Here is a 16,096-nt window from a genome sequence, read left to right on the forward strand (position 1 = left end):
CCTGCATTGAAATCATCACAGCACCTCACCTCGCTCCGTGACTGAAAGCGCGGCAGCGGCAGATCGGATTCGCCTCCCTTCGGGCCTTCCCTCCCTGTGTCCCGCCCTGGCGGAAGTTACATCAGATAAGGGCGGGACACAGGGAGGGAAGGCCCGAAGGGAGGCGAATCCGATCTGCCGCTGCCGCGCTTTCAGTCACGGAGGTGGCAGTTGAGGAGCTGTGATGATTTATTTATTTATTTTTGTTACATTTGTACCCCGCGCTTTCCCATTCATGGCAGGCTCAATGCGGCGGGCAATGGAGGGTTAAGTGACTTGCCCAGAGTCACAAGGCGCTGCCTGTGGCGGGGATCGAACTCAGTTCCCCAGGACCAAAGTCCACCACCCTAACCACTAGGCCACTCCACTGCCATGATTTCAATGCAGGGGGCCCGGCCCGGTGGCGGATGGAGGGGGGTGCGGGGGGGGACTGCGGCTCAGCAACCTTAGAGGAGGGGCCGAGGGCGGGTGAGATCCCTTGGAGGCCCCGGGGTATTTTGTCCCCCCTCTCAGCGGCCCTGGAGGGGCTGATAGATGGATAAGGGCCAGGAGCAGTGCCTCTACCACCAAGGGGAAGTAAACATCTTACCTTACGCTGTGGAAACCAGGGATCCCATGGATCAAACTAAGATATATAGCAGTGAGGTAAAAGGTAGTTCCAGCTTTATTGTTATCAGTTAGGCATTCTGCAGCCCATCTTCTGTTTTTTTTTTTTTTTTACATCTTTTCACACTGGATCATTCATCTCGATATTAAGATGAATGATCCAGTGTTGACAGTCCCATGTGAGCAGGGAGAGTGGGTACTGATGCTTCAGCCTTCTTCCTTCCCACAGAACTGCACACACTGTGGCAGAATGAAGAGCGTGCCGCTACTACCTCTGGCAAGCTGAATGACATCTGGCATCGCCGGCACGACTACTGGCTGCTGGCCGGCATTGTGCAGTATCCTTTAAAGGGGGTAAAGGGTCATGGATTTGATATACCGCCTTTCTGTGGTACAACCAAAGTGGTTTTCGTTTATTATGTGCAGGTAATGGACTCGTAATCTAAGATTTTGGTACCTGTGGCTATGGACAGTTAAGTGACTTGCCCAGGATCACAATAACCACAGTGGGAACTGAACCCAGTTCCCCAGGTTCTCAGCCCACTGCACTAACTGTTAAGCTACCTGCAGGGCATGGATGTGCCAATCTCTCTCCCCCCCCCCCCCCCCCCCCCCCCCTCCATTCTGTTATCATTTTATGGCCTGCTTGGGCATGTGGAGTCACCATGGTACATCATCCTTAATGCATGGTTTAGTCACGGCTACGCTCGCTGGCAAGACATCCAGAACGATAACCAGTTTGCCATCATAAATGAGCCCTTCAAAACTGAAGCCAACAAGGGCAACTTCCTGGAGATGAAGAACAAGTTTCTGGCCAGGAGATTCAAGGTAAGCAGATAGAAAAATGTCAGAGGAGCTATGCAGAAGGTATTCCGAGATGAAAGCTTTCTGGAATACTTTGCATGAGGATAAGTCCTCTGTATTCCCTTAGTCACGCATTTGCATTTTATATGTGAATGTAGGTAAGAATGCCGATGTAACCTATCTTGAATCTTTGGGGCTAAGTGGGCTGCAAATGTTATAATTAAACTAAATTAAAATGTCTAAATATTTGTTGGGTGCATTAAAGCATCTTTTGCCTGATTACATTTAGTTGATTTCAAGTAATAAGACACATTTCCAAAGCCACTTAACCTAGGTAAGTTGGTTGCCTGACAATTGGTTCATCCTCGAAAGTGAACATTTTATAAGCCTTTGCACATAAAAACAGCGCATAAAAGGAGCATAGCATGCACTTAACATACTTTGAGAGAGACAGAAAATGTGCAAGAAAGGCAGAGAGCAAAGGAGAGTGAAGGGAGGCAGAGAATGTTAAAGAAGCAGTGGACAAGACACCGGTGAAAGTAGGGACATGAGTGAGTGAAAGGAAAAGAGAAGTGGAGGCGTCCGGTGGTAGAGAACGCATTCTAGTTACTTTTGGACTTCATACAACGCCGTGTTGCACATCATGCCGATTGCTGTGTTTTATGAACAGAACAATCAGGAAATTGGAGGTTATGTTCCCTGCTTCCCTTTTTTTCTTTGTCCACCCTTCCCCACAGCTCCTAGAACAGGCACTGGTGATCGAAGAGCAACTGAGAAGGGCGGCATACCTCAATATGACCCAGGACCCCACCCACCCAGCCATGGCACTTAACACTCGCTTTGCTGAGGTAGAGTGCCTTGCAGAGAGCCACCAGCACCTGTCTAAGGAATCCCTTGCTGGCAACAAGCCTGCCAATGCAGTACTGCACAAGGGTAAGAAAAGGGGATTTGGGGGGGGGGGAGTCCCCTCTAATCCAGTGATGCCCACCAATGCAGTACTACTGCACAGGGAAGAGAAAATCAAACTAGCACAATGCTGCAAAAGGGAGCTGAGGGAGGAGAGAGCAGGGGGAAAGTGTCCTGCTAACAAGGTGCAGCAAAAGTTGAGCTCAGGGGGCAGGGGAGACAATCCCAATGTGGTGCCTTACAATCATGTTGTTTTGCAGGATTTAATCGGCTATTTTCAGTGTGGTGAGAGTGCAGTGAGGGACAAGGGGACCTCTGCATCCCAAGAGTGCTTACATAGCTCTCCTTTAGTGAGAGTGACTTTGTGGCAGTGTACTAAGAGGGGCATTTTCAAAAGAAACGTCTAAGTTGGAATTTTGTAAAACATCCAAATTCGAAGGCGGGGAAAAAGGTCATTTTCGAAAAAAGGTGGACGTCCATCTTTGGTTTTGAAAAATACCAAGGACGTCCTTGGATTTGGACGTCTTTGATTTTCGGCGATTTTTCGAGTGCAAAGACGTCCAAGTCTAAAATGTCCAAATTCAAGCCATTTGGATGTGGGAGAAGCCAGCATTTTTAGTAGACTGGTCCCCCCCGACATGCCAGGACAGCAGTTGGGCACCCTGGAGGGCGCTGCAGTGGACTTCATAAAATGCTCCCAGGTACACAGCACCCTTACCTTGTGTGTTGAGCCCCCCCAAATCCCCCCCCCCAAACCCACTATCCCCAACTGTACACCACTACCATAGCCCTCACAGGTGAAGGGGGGGCACCTATATATTGGTACAGAGGGTTTCTGGTAGGTTTTGGAGGGCTCGCTGTTTCCTCCAGAAGTGTAACAGGTAGAGGGGGTATGGGCCTGGGTCCGCCTGTCTGAAGTGCACTGCACCCACTAAAACTGCTCCAGGGACCTGCATGCTCTGTCATGGACCTGAGTATGACATCTGAGGCTGGCAAGTAATATTTTTAATCGTGTTTTTTTGAGGGTGGGAGGGGGGTTAGTGACCACTGGCGGAGTAACAGGAGGTCATCCTCGATTCCCTCCAGTGGTCATCTGGTCATTTCGGGCACCTTTTTGTGCCTTATTTGTAATAAAAACAGGTCCGGGTTTTAGTGCTGGACGTCTTTGCTTTTTTCCATTATGACTCAAAGACGTCCAAGTCTTAGGAACGCCCAAGTCCTGCCTTGACCACGCCTCCGGTACACCCACTTGAGATTTGGACGTCCTTGCGACGGACTTCCGATAAAGACATCCAAAATCGGGTTTTGATCATACCGATTTGGACGTCTCTTGGAGGTGGATGTCCAAGTGCCGATTTATGTCGCTTTTTGGACGTCCATCTCTTTCGAAAATGAGCCAGCCAGGCCTTATCATCTACCGAATGTCACAGTTGACCAATCTGTCTCTTTTCTTCTTGGCATCCCTCTTTCTCCAGTGCTGAACCAGTTGGAGGAGTTGTTAAGTGACATGAAGGCAGATGTGACCCGTCTACCTGCAACGCTGTCCCGCATCCCTCCCATTGCTGCTCGCCTGCAGATGTCTGAACGTAGCATCCTCAGCCGCCTGGCCAACAAAGGAAGTGAAGCCCAGCCTACTCCGGTAATGCCTTAAGCTCCAGAAGGGGGGTTGCTGCTATTTTACAGAGAGCAACAAATAACCAGGGCATGAAATGCCTCTTTGGAGCTAGCGTTAAAATAATTAGTCTGTGCCTGTTGTCTATGTTGATATCTCTTAGGTCATGATGTTCACCTCTAGTGTCAACACTGATACGATGCTTTTCTCTCACAGGCTTTTCCTCCTGGCCCGTACACCACACCTCCGACCTTCACAGGCTCTTTCAGTTCCGCACAGCTGGGGACAAATCCATCTGTCGGACACAACTATAGCCAGATGCCTGTTGGGTCCTTTATCACAGGTCAGCACATCCAACGTTGGGAGTAAAGAACTTCCAGTTGTTTTATTTACCTGTAGCATAGAATTTCTTTCTTTTAAAGGGCGTTATAAGAGTTTCCATATGTGAAATTAGACTTAGAATGGGGTTTATCCCCGGCAAGCATGAACCATAGTACGTGTAATTTGCAGTTGCAACTGGGTGAGATCCTAAAATCTTAAGAAGTTCTTCCTGAGTCAGATCCACTAGGAGCAAATCTTAACAGTGGTCAGTAGAGGGAGATGATGTTGCAGGTGATACATGACAGGCACTAATTCTTTCTCGTCATCCTCTGAAGTTTTACAGGTGTTGGGATATTATATCAATTATGACTCAGCGGAGCCTCCTTTTGAACTGACATTTCATTTCCTATACAGTGGGGGAAATAAGTATTTGATCCCTTGCTGATTTTGTAAGTTTGCCCACTGACAAAGACATGAGCAGCCCATAATTGAAGGGTAGGTTATTGGTAACAGTGAGAGATAGCACATCACAAATTAAATCCGGAAAATCACATTGTGGAAAGTATATGAATTTATTTGCATTCTGCAGAGGGAAATAAGTATTTGATCCCCCACCAACCAGTAAGAGATCTGGCCCCTACAGACCAGGTAGATGCTCCAAATCAACTCGTTACCTGCATGACAGACAGCTGTCGGCAATGGTCACCTGTATGAAAGACACCTGTCCACAGACTCAGTGAATCAGTCAGACTCTAACCTCTACAAAATGGCCAAGAGCAAGGAGCTGTCTAAGGATGTCAGGGACAAGATCATACACCTACACAAGGCTGGAATGGGCTACAAAACCATCAGTAAGACGCTGGGCGAGAAGGAGACAACTGTTGGTGCCATAGTAAGAAAATGGAAGAAGTACAAAATGACTGTCAATCGACAAAGATCTGGGGCTCCACGCAAAATCTCACCTCGTGGGGTATCCTTGATCATGAGGAAGGTTAGAAATCAGCCTACAACTACAAGGGGGGAACTTGTCAATGATCTCAAGGCAGCTGGGACCACTGTCACCACGAAAACCATTGGTAACACATTACGACATAACGGATTGCAATCCTGCAGTGCCCGCAAGGTCCCCCTGCTCCGGAAGGCACATGTGACGGCCCGTCTGAAGTTTGCCAGTGAACACCTGGATGATGCCGAGAGTGATTGGGAGAAGGTGCTGTGGTCAGATGAGACAAAAATTGAGCTCTTTGGCATGAACTCAACTCGCCGTGTTTGGAGGAAGAGAAATGCTGCCTATGACCCAAAGAACACCGTCCCCACTATCAAGCATGGAGGCGGAAATGTTATGTTTTGGGGGTGTTTCTCTGCTAAGGGCACAGGACTACTTCACCGCATCAATGGGAGAATGGATGGGGCCATGTACCGTACAATTCTGAGTGACAACCTCCTTCCCTCCGCCAGGGCCTTAAAAATGAGTCGTGGCTGGGTCTTCCAGCACGACAATGACCCAAAACATACAGCCAAGGCAACAAAGGAGTGGCTCAGGAAGAAGCACATTAGGGTCATGGAGTGGCCTAGCCAGTCACCAGACCTTAATCCCATTGAAAACTTATGGAGGGAGCTGAAGCTGCGAGTTGCCAAGCGACAGCCCAGAACTCTTAATGATTTAGAGATGATCTGCAAAGAGGAGTGGACCAAAATTCCTCCTGACATGTGTGCAAACCTCATCATCAACTACAGAAGACGTCTGACCGCTGTGCTTGCCAACAAGGGTTTTGCCACCAAGTATTAGGTCTTGTTTGCCAGAGGGATCAAATACTTATTTCCCTCTGCAGAATGCAAATAAATTCATATACTTTCCACAATGTGATTTTCCGGATTTAATTTGTGATGTGCTATCTCTCACTGTTACCAATAACCTACCCTTCAATTATGGGCTGCTCATGTCTTTGTCAGTGGGCAAACTTACAAAATCAGCAAGGGATCAAATACTTATTTCCCCCACTGTACCTAATGTCTGAATTATGTTTTTCTTTGTTTCTCCAGACCAGTCCAGATGCAGGGTAGTTCTCAGTCTCCAGCAGATGGTAAGTGAGATAGGCCTGTGCAGCTTCCTTCTGTTAACTTAAGAAAAAGTACAAAAAAGAAAAATCATAGACAAAGGAAGAGTGGCAAGAGGATTAGAATTGACTGGGGCTAATCTAACAGCTCTGGGGCGTTAAACTTGGTGTTGCCAGGTCCCTCCCCCTGCCTTTCTCTCTATTCTCGGCCCAAAGTTGGTTCTGGGAGGTGGCAGCAGCCCCAGTCAATTCTAGTCCTTTTGCCACTGTCTCCTTTGCCTTTGTTTCCCCCCCCCCCCCCCCCCCCCCCCCCTTAAATTAACAGGAGGGAAGCTCCACCTAAGCTCCTGTAGCCAACAAACCAGTTTCAGACTGCACAGGCTTACCTTACTTACCATCTGCTGGAGAATGACAACTACCATGTGTCTGGACTGGTCTAGATGGACTCCAGGAAAGGAAATTAGCAGGTAAGATCTAATTCTTCCTGACATTACGTTGCTTCCCACTATTCCAGAACCTGTGGGATAGTTTTGTCCATCAACCAGCAGGCGGAGATAGAAAGTTCTGAGGGGCTGGGTGCTATCTCTATCTCCAGTAGGTGGATGGACACACTTTTTTCAGCCTCTGGTTCTGAGTGCTTTGATCCTGGTCCAGTTGGTCAGCTAGTCCCCAGTTGAGCTTTGTGAGAGTGGCTTGAGTCTGCAGAGTCATATCTGGGGGTCTTCAGATCCCTGCCCCTAAAATTTGACTGGGAACCGCTTGGAGGGCTGCAAGTTCTACTTGGTTCAGGGGAGGTATCCTGACTCACCACTTGGGACATGTTGTGCTGTGCTGGTGATAGGGTGAATGGCGACTCCCGCAGTGGCAGTTAAGCAGTGTTCTCGCTGTGGCACCCGCCAGCAACTGGGAATCCCACTGGACACAGAGGAAACGGTTGGTGATAGCAAATCTTCGGATTCGGTGTAGCATCTGAATGTGCTGGAGTTTTCGGGCTTTCCAGCATGGCCAGTGTGCAGTTTGATGCAGGAGAACGCGTGAATGGGCCACATTTTGTCAGAGCCGACTGACAGTGAGGAGCAGTCTCTGGCTAATCAAGCATGGAGTACAACTGCCATTTAACAGCCTCAGGGCCCAACAGACCATCCAGCTGCATCAGGATCTTTGTTTTCTCTGGCTAGATGACCGAGGGGTAAAAGGGGAACTCAAGGAATACAAAGCCATAGCGGAGAGATTAAATGAATTCTTTGCTTCGGTCTTCACCAAGGAATATGTGGGAGAGATACCGATGCCAGAAATGGTATTCAGTGCTGACGAGTCAGAGAAACTGAATCAAATCTCTGTAAACCTGGAAGATGTAATGGGGCAATTTGATAAATTGAAGAGTAGCAAATTGCCAGGACCGGATGGTATACATCCCAGAGTATTGATAGAATTGAAAAATGAACTTGCAGAACTATTGTTAGTAATACGTAATTTATCTTTAAAATCAAGCATGGTACTGGAAGATTGGAGGGTGGCCAATGTAATGCCGATTTTTAAAAAGGGTTTCAGAGGTGATCTGGGAAATTACAGACTGGTGAGCCTCACGTTGGTGCCGAGCAAAATGATAGAGACTATTATAAATAACAAAATTACAGAGCATATTCAAAAGCATGGATTAATGAGACGGAGTCAACATGGATTTAGTGAAGGAAAATCTTGACTCACCAATCTACTACATTTCTTTGAAGGGGTGAGCAAACGTGGATAAAGGTGAGCCAGTCAATATTGTGTATCTAGATTTTCAAAAGGCATTTGACAAAGTACCTCATGAAAGACTCCAGAGGAAACTGGAAAGTCATGGGATAGGAGGTAGTGTTCTATTGTGCATTAAAATCTGGTTAAAGGATAGAAAACAGAGAGTAGGGTTAAATGGTCAGTATTCCCAATGGAGAAGGGTAGAGAGTGGGGTTCCACAGGGGTCTGTGTTGGGAACACTGCTTTTTAACATATTTATAAATGATCTAAAGATGGGACTAACTAGTGAGGTCCATCCTCCCCCTACCTGTTACGTTTGTGGAGGAAACAGCGAGCCCTCCAAAACCCACCACAAACCCACTGTACCCACATCTAGGTGCCCCCCTTCACCCGTAAGGGCTATGGTAGTGGTGTACAGTTGGGGTTAGTGGGTTTTGGGGGACTCAGCACACAAGGTAAGGGAGCTATGTTCCTGGGAGCAATTTATGAAGTCCACTACAGTGCCCCCAAGGATGCCCGCTTGGTGTCCTGGCATGTCAGGGGGACCAGTGCACTACAAATGCTGGCTCCTCCCACGACCAAAGGGCTTGCATTTGGTTGTTTCTAAGATGGGCGTCCTTAGTTTCCATTATCACAGAAAATCAGACATGACCAAGTCTAGGGACGACCATCTCTAAGGATGACCTAAATTTCAAGATTTGGGCGTCCCCGACCGTATTATCGAAACGAAAAATGGACGTCCATCTTGTTTCGATAATACTGGTTTCCCCACCCCTCCATCGGGACGTTTTGTGAGGGCGTCCTCAACAAAACTTGGGCGTCCCTTTCGATTGTGCCCTTCTGTGTAACTTTGTTAAGTCTAAATGCTTTGAAAATATGCCTCTGAAGTCTCCCATCTTCCAGCTGCAGTGAGATCTTTTGAAATAAAGCAAGCATTCATTTGCCCTGGCCTCCTCTCCTTCCTCACTTCACTCACTTTTCTCTTTCTCTCCAGCTGCCAACGGGCCCCCTGTAATGGTGAAGAAAGAGAAGGAAGCTACTGCCGACAGCCTAGAGAAGAAAGAAGGGAAAAGTGGGGAAGTCATCTGTATAGACGATTAACAGGCCTCTTGCTGCTCTCACTCCCCTTCCATTCCCACCTCTTATCACAGCCCTGAATTTCTAAAGGGCCTTCACAGGGGTTTCTGGGGGTTAAAGGAGGTATATCCCCCACCCCCACACACTTGCTGTTCAGCTGCTTTACAGTGTTTTTGAAGACATGGTCACCCTTTTTTGTTTTTTTTGAGTCCTCGGAAGAAGCGTCTGTGTCCTTGGTTAAGGAGTCCGCTGGTGGCCGCTGCATCCCCACTTCAAGACATGAAGATGCTTTACAGTTCTTTTTTTTTAATACCTGGAGGCCTGTGGAGAACAGTGAAGCATTTCCACCCTGTGCTGATATTCCTGTGTTATAAAGACCCCTTGGGGTGCTGTCTGTATATGCTGCTGCTCTGTCACTCCCAGCTTTCACCTGCTCCAAGTATGCAGGGTGACTATTACTTTTATTCACACGTCCCCAACATCACTGTGAAGCTCGGGGGGGGGGGGGGGGGGCGCTGCAGAAGTTTGGGCTACATTCATTCCTTCAGAGTGTTGTCCAGTGTGACATGGCAGACAGGAGGAGCACAGCTCATAGCTCTCAGCCCATTACGCAGAACAGGACGTAGAGGGTGGGGCATCTCACTGATCTGGTATGCTTTTGAAAATCCTTGCTCTGGAAAAATAATTTTTACACCTGGAAAGCAGAAGCTGCCCTGTAACCCTGACGGCTTTGGGGCGAGTACATGTGACAGGCTTTATTGGTTCTTGGGTAATGTTCATACTTTGTTAAACTGAAAATAAGATGAGTGGTTATCCATGTAGATTCCCCTGGTGAGATTCCATTGAACATCAGGGCTTTTGAGAGCTATCAGTATGCAACATTTTGCATCTCTGCAGACTGGGCAAGGTAGTCCCTCTGGGATCTCTGCCAGGAACACAGTGGAATTGAGCCTAAACATGTTTGTCTTAAGTGCTCTCTGCCCACATTTCCTCCTCCTAGAGGCCATGGCAGGTGACTTAAGGGCCTGCTGTTCCGCCATACAGAACAGAAGCAGTGTTCCCTGCCCAAAAAGTTCTCAGGCATGTACACAGATACCTGAGATGGGAGAGGGTACACTGTTACCCAGCCATAAGAAAAGAATATGCACCTCACGAGAGGTCTTTTCAGTGTTTTAAACACTTTTTTTTTTTATTTTTTCTTCAAGGTTGCAGAGAAAAGATTTTAATGTTAAATACCGTATGTGTTTAAAAAAAAAATTTTGTGGTTGCAAACCAAGTTTTTAAGGGGTTTATGTTTCTAAAAGGGGATGTGTGGGTCCGGGATTTTAGCATGGAGGATCCAGCCAGATTTGGGAAATGGCTACTAGTTTTGCTGTCAGTCTGGAACCCTCTGCAGGTGGCAGGTCAATGAAGCTTGAGATCACTTGAGACTTCCTGTAGCTGCATCTTGTGATTGAGCTTATTCAGCCATTATGGCCCAATACAGCATCTCTGGGGGGTTGAAAGCTATGTATCTGTGCCAGTCCTAAGAACACCACAGAAACCGTCCCATTCTTGGGAGAAATGGCTTATGGAAGCTTTGACACGCAATTTCTTTCTATTGACCACACCTCCCCTTTCCTTAATAATTGAAATAAATAATTGTTACAATAATAGGCCTTACTGTTTATGGGGACAATATTCAAAAGCTTTATCCATGTAAAAATGCAGTTTAAGAATTGCTCCTGTCCACCCCCCCCACCCCCCACACATGGGTAATGGGGTCCATGGGTACAAAGTACCAGTAGACTTTGCATCTAGAAGAGCAGTTTTGAAAATTGCCCTCGTGTTCAGGAAGAAGTGTGAGATTAAACTTCTGTTTTATTCTCTGCTGGTCCTTCAGGATTCTCCCCCCCCCCCCCCCCCCCCCCCCCATCAAAAGTGGAAATAAGGACTGTTCTTAATTTTTATTCCCAAAGTTAATTTTGAGTTTTCGTCTTAACCAAGAGATTGTACTGCCAGCTGTATGCTCTGATTCTAAGAACGTTAAGGAAAAATATTAAAATATTAGCACTCTGAACGTGTTAAGAGGATACTTAAATCTTACATGGGCACAGAATCATAGTTTTTTGAAAATCCAACCATGCTCTTTTTATTGATTTTTTTTTTTTTTTTTTTTTTGCTGCAGATGTAAAGTTTTTCAGCCGCAAAGTGTTTCTCTTCCAGCTGGGTTAAAATTGTGTTTGCAGATTTTTTTTTTTTTTTTTTTTTGGGGGGGGGGGGGGGGGGGGGCTCTGTAGTTGCTTCTTTCTCCTGTTTCTTCCAACATCATCCATGATCGTTTATTCACAATTACCAGGAAACATTCCTTTATTTTGTAATAAGATTTTCTTATTTATATATAGTGTGTGGTCTTTGCAGTGACAGTCAAGAGGATGGGAGCCATGTGTCAGAGCTCCATTCGGAGCCCTGTATTGTGGATGATGACCAGGGGTCTTGCCATGGCCGAGGGTTATGAATGTTGCTTCTGTAGCATCCCCAAACCAGGGTATGGCAGATCCAATCTTGGGTATAGGTTGTGGCACTAAATATACGGATAACGCAGTGATCAAGCCAGTATCATCCATTTAGGCTTGCTATCGAACAGGGCTAACTAAATGTATAAATCATCTGTTTAGTGACTGAACATTGCTTCTATCCTAGATAATGTTTTGGCCTGCCCCCTCTCTTTGCCTCAAATTCAGCTCGCAGTTATATGGATAGCATCAGACTACTATATTTAGTGAATTAAATGGCCCAATACAGTCTATATAACTTTAAAAATATATATAGATAGGCCAATTATATGTTCATTGGCTGCTGCTGAATGCATAATTGGTTCTGCCTATTGGCCTGAATGATTTTCTGCTCATTTTTCATACTGTGATGCTGTGGAAGTATTCTGTCTGGGGCAGGGGCATAGCCAGTCCTCGACGGGAGGGGGGGGCACATTTGGGGCCACCACCCTCCTGCCGCCACTTCCAACCGCTGCCTGCTGCCGCCCTCCTGCCGCTGCTTCTACCCCCCCCCCCTCTCGGTGCCACTCCCACCCCACTGCCACTACGAAGGTACCTTGGCTGGCGGGGGACCTGGACCCCGCCAGCTAAAGCATTTGGCCTGCACCGGTCTCACATTGCCTGGCGCCCCGTTCTGTTTTCAGTCGCTGTGGATGCTCAGCTTCATTAAAACGAGCGTGCTCAGCGACTGAAAACAGAACGGGGTGCCAGGCAGTGTGAGACCAGCGCGAGAAACACTGTAGCTGGCGGGGGGTTGGGGAACCCCTACCAGCCAAACCGGGGGCCCCAGAGCCAATTGGGGGGGCCAGGCCCCTTGTAGCTACGTCACTGGTCTGGGGGAACATGGGAGAGAGAACATCAAGCCCTAAGGTACTGCTGTGGGAAGTCTCATGAGATTTTATTGGTCTGTCACCTATGGTGAGATGGAAAATACCTCACGGATTCTGGACTGGTGGTGAGAACAAACAGAACAAAAACTGACGAAGGTGAGCCAAATTTCTCAATCTGTGCACACCTGACTTTTAAAGCCTGCCAGTACAGGGAAATTTGCAAACATTTCTATCAAAAGATTGGCCTATGAGTCACAGAACAACACTTCACAACGACTTAGGTAACTGAGATGAGGAGTGGAATCTGTCCTCCTCCATGTGTAAGGTAACTGACCTGCTGTCAGTAAAGGGACAAAGAGGAAGGAGCTGACATACCTGACTTTCTGGCCACTGTAATCACGGTCCATGATTTTTCATTTCCGTGGTGCTCTTCAGTTGTGTTTGTTTCTAGATGTGGCAGGGCCTGTTGCAGTGAGTAAGTCCTACTGGATTTATGTAGCACTAGCAGTTGTGGTAAGAACATGGGGAGAGGGGGCCAGGCGCCCCATGACACCACCTTAAGGACACACTGCTGCACTCCTTTCCCATCTTTACAAATTGTCAGGAAAAAAAGTTAACTTTAATCCAAAGCATATTTTGTTTTCCCTCTTGTTTTCATTTTTTATGTTGTACATATAAATTATGCTTTGTTTTGGAACTAGTTGTCCTTATCACTTCTGTTTTGTGAATGGGTTTGGGGCTTCTGGGGGGGGGGGGGGGGTTGCAAATTTCCTATTTCGCCATTGATTGAAAATTTGTTTGTTTGTTTTTTTAACTTTTTTTTTTTGTCTTGGCCACCAAACATGAAAATACAAAATGAAGGGGACTGTGCTGTGATTGTAATTAAAAAAAGAAAACAAGAAAATATATACAGCTACCCAAGAAGCCCCTCCGTGTTTTGTGTGAGTTTTTGTGTGTGTGTTTGATGTATACACGTTACACAGGCTGTGATACCTTTTGGAACGCCAGTGTAAGACCTACCTAGAGGTGTTGCTTTACCAGAACTATAAGATTCCACATCCACTTCCAGCCTTCAGATCCAACCATGATTATTTTGGCAGCAACAACTGAGGGAATGTGTGGATATGGCCTCACAGATCCGGGCTACTTAATTTCTGAGCTCGGAGACACTCTTCTAGGCCCCTTCTGCTCACTACACTAAAACATAAATTACAGTTCTAAAGCATCCTTTCAGGCCTGCACAGACAAATAGGTTATGCACCTCTACCAGCAGGTGGAGACAGAGAACCACTGACTTTTAAGTAACCTGTGCAGTCCCCTCTAGAGTCAGTCTGTTCTCAGTTTCCAGCAAATAGAGGTGGTACATCTGTGCAGTCCCAGTCTGGTTTTTAGGTTTTAGACTGAAGTTAAAAACAAAACAAAAAAAAGGGATCTTTGTGCCCTTTATCTCAGTGCTGACCCTTTTGCTGGATGGAGGCGGAGGCTCACAGGAGTCTCCTGTGCCTCAGGGGTGCCAAACCTGGGTGGTCGGGTCCCTCCAACCCTTTCTCTCACCTCCCTACTTAGTGGTGCTTCTGCTGTACCGTGGCAGTCAGGCTTGATAGCCTGTGGGGACTGCCCAAGATTTAAAAAACAAACAAACTTCTGTGCTGGGTTGGTACCTTGCAGCAACCTGGGTCTCGCAGATTGTTTGTTTTTGTTTTTTTTTTTTTGCTTCTGAGAGAGTTTCCCCAGGAAGGTACTTACGTATGCGCAGTGGGGATGCTGCACATGCTCTTAAAGCTATATTTATCTTTTAATGCTCTGCACCGGGTGATGTGGATGACGTCACCACATGTGAGAATGAATGGCCTGCTATCCTTGGAGAATACCTGCTACAGGTAAGTGTCTTCACTTTTTTGTTTGAGGAGGCATTTCATTAAAGGAGGTGTTTTATTAAGGAGTTTAATGAAGCTGTATGCAGGGTTATTAGATGCTATACGTTTTGTTATATTGTATCAAACTTCAAGGCTTAAATATCAATCCAATATAGAAGCAACAGAATCAACAGTAGAAGGACCAGTTGGTCACCATATAAATGCATGAATTAATGTGCAGGACAAGAATGGGGGGAAAAGGTCTCAACGCTCCAGTCATTCAGGTTTAAAGAGCTGTATTCAAGACCTCAGTGGTCAATGTAATCATTGACCAGAAAAAACCCCTTCCGTCCAAAGTGCACAAAAAATATTACTAAATTGTTTATGTGAACTATGCTGAGTGACTGGCAATATACTAATAAATGAATAAACCCTTGGCTTCAAAAATCCCGACGGACAGGCATGAGCAGTTACTCTTCCAAGCTTTAATCCCTTGAGAAAACAACGGCGAAACAGATGTCCGTCGGGAATTTTGGAGCCAAGGGTAAGTACCAGACAGCTTTATTCATTTATTAGTATATTGCCAGTCACTCAGCACAGTTCACATAAACAATTTAGTAATATGTTTTGCGCACTTTGGACGGAAGGGGTTTTTTTTTTCTGGTCAGTGATTTCATTATACTGATCTAAGAAGGGGATTGGGATCCACAAATCGCTAGAATACACACAATGCTAGGATCCCCCCAAAATTAAGTTATATAGAGACTTGTGCCTGGCGGAAAACCATAAAATTGGTTTCTGATGAAGGAAAAACGGCCTCAAAGAGCTCCAGGATACAAGATCTCTATAGAGCTAACCAGATCTGTATGATCCTCTCATCATTGGCCGTAAAAAAAAAAACCTTCCTGAATTGAGTATTGCCCACAAAATACACTTTACTATTAGTCTTTGAGTGTTGCCTGTAAACTACACTTTGCTATTAATCTCTGCAATACCTCTGTACACAAACCACTCTGGCTTGGGGCAGGAAGACAAAACACTACTGATATAGTGAGCAGTGAATCAGCTGTACACAGACTCGACGAACTGGCTTAAAAAATACAGATCCGGTTAGCTCTACAGAGATCTTGTATCCTGGAGCTCTTTGAGGCCGTTTTTCCTTCATCACAAACCAATTTTATGGTTTTCCTCCAGGCACAAGTCTCTATATAACTTAATTTTTTGGGGATCGTAGCATTGTGTGTATTCCAATGATTACATTAACCGTTGAGGTCTTGAATACAGCTCTTTGAGGGGTCGTTTTATAAAGGCGTGCTGACAAATGGCTTGCGGATTTTAGGCGCGCTGATCCATTTTTTTAGCGCGCCTGTAAAAAAAGCCCCCTTTTTTTTTTTTTTTTTTGCTGAAAATGGATGTGTGGCAAAATCTAAATTGCTGCACGTCCATTTTGGGTCGGAGACCTTACCGCCAGCCATTGACCTAGCAGTAAAGAATCTGGGCGGTAATGACCAAATGCTACTTGTCGCGCGTCTGTTATGTGCGCCCAAAAATAAAAAAATATGTTTTTAGACGCGTATCGGACAGCAAGAACAGTGCTGGATCTTTTCTCTTAATACTGTTGAACCTATGGGTTTTGAATACGGCTGTGGAGTGGAAAGCTTTCTATTGAACAGTATATATACTACCTTAAGAATTGGCATGTCTGTGATTGGCTCTT

The 16,096-nt window shown here is 46.2% G+C and overlaps 1 protein-coding gene across 1 annotated transcript in view; it reads left to right on the forward strand.

The window, feature by feature from the left end:
- CHD3 (chromodomain helicase DNA binding protein 3) overlaps positions 1-9,463 on the forward strand; it is an 81,339-nt gene extending 71,876 nt beyond the window's left edge. Inside the window, exons 35-40 of the mRNA XM_030187095.1 lie at positions 875-983; positions 1,341-1,473; positions 2,187-2,382; positions 3,831-3,994; positions 4,184-4,310; positions 9,077-9,463. Of these exons, the coding sequence (XP_030042955.1) occupies positions 875-983; positions 1,341-1,473; positions 2,187-2,382; positions 3,831-3,994; positions 4,184-4,310; positions 9,077-9,183 (836 nt within the window). The 3' untranslated portion in view covers positions 9,184-9,463. The remainder of the gene's footprint in view (positions 1-874; positions 984-1,340; positions 1,474-2,186; positions 2,383-3,830; positions 3,995-4,183; positions 4,311-9,076) is intronic.
- The last annotated feature ends 6,633 nt before the right edge of the window (positions 9,464-16,096 follow it).

The sequence above is a fragment of the Microcaecilia unicolor genome, chromosome 14 (assembly GCF_901765095.1).
Source record: "Microcaecilia unicolor chromosome 14, aMicUni1.1, whole genome shotgun sequence".
In the NCBI taxonomy this organism is placed as follows: Eukaryota; Metazoa; Chordata; class Amphibia; order Gymnophiona; family Siphonopidae; genus Microcaecilia; species Microcaecilia unicolor.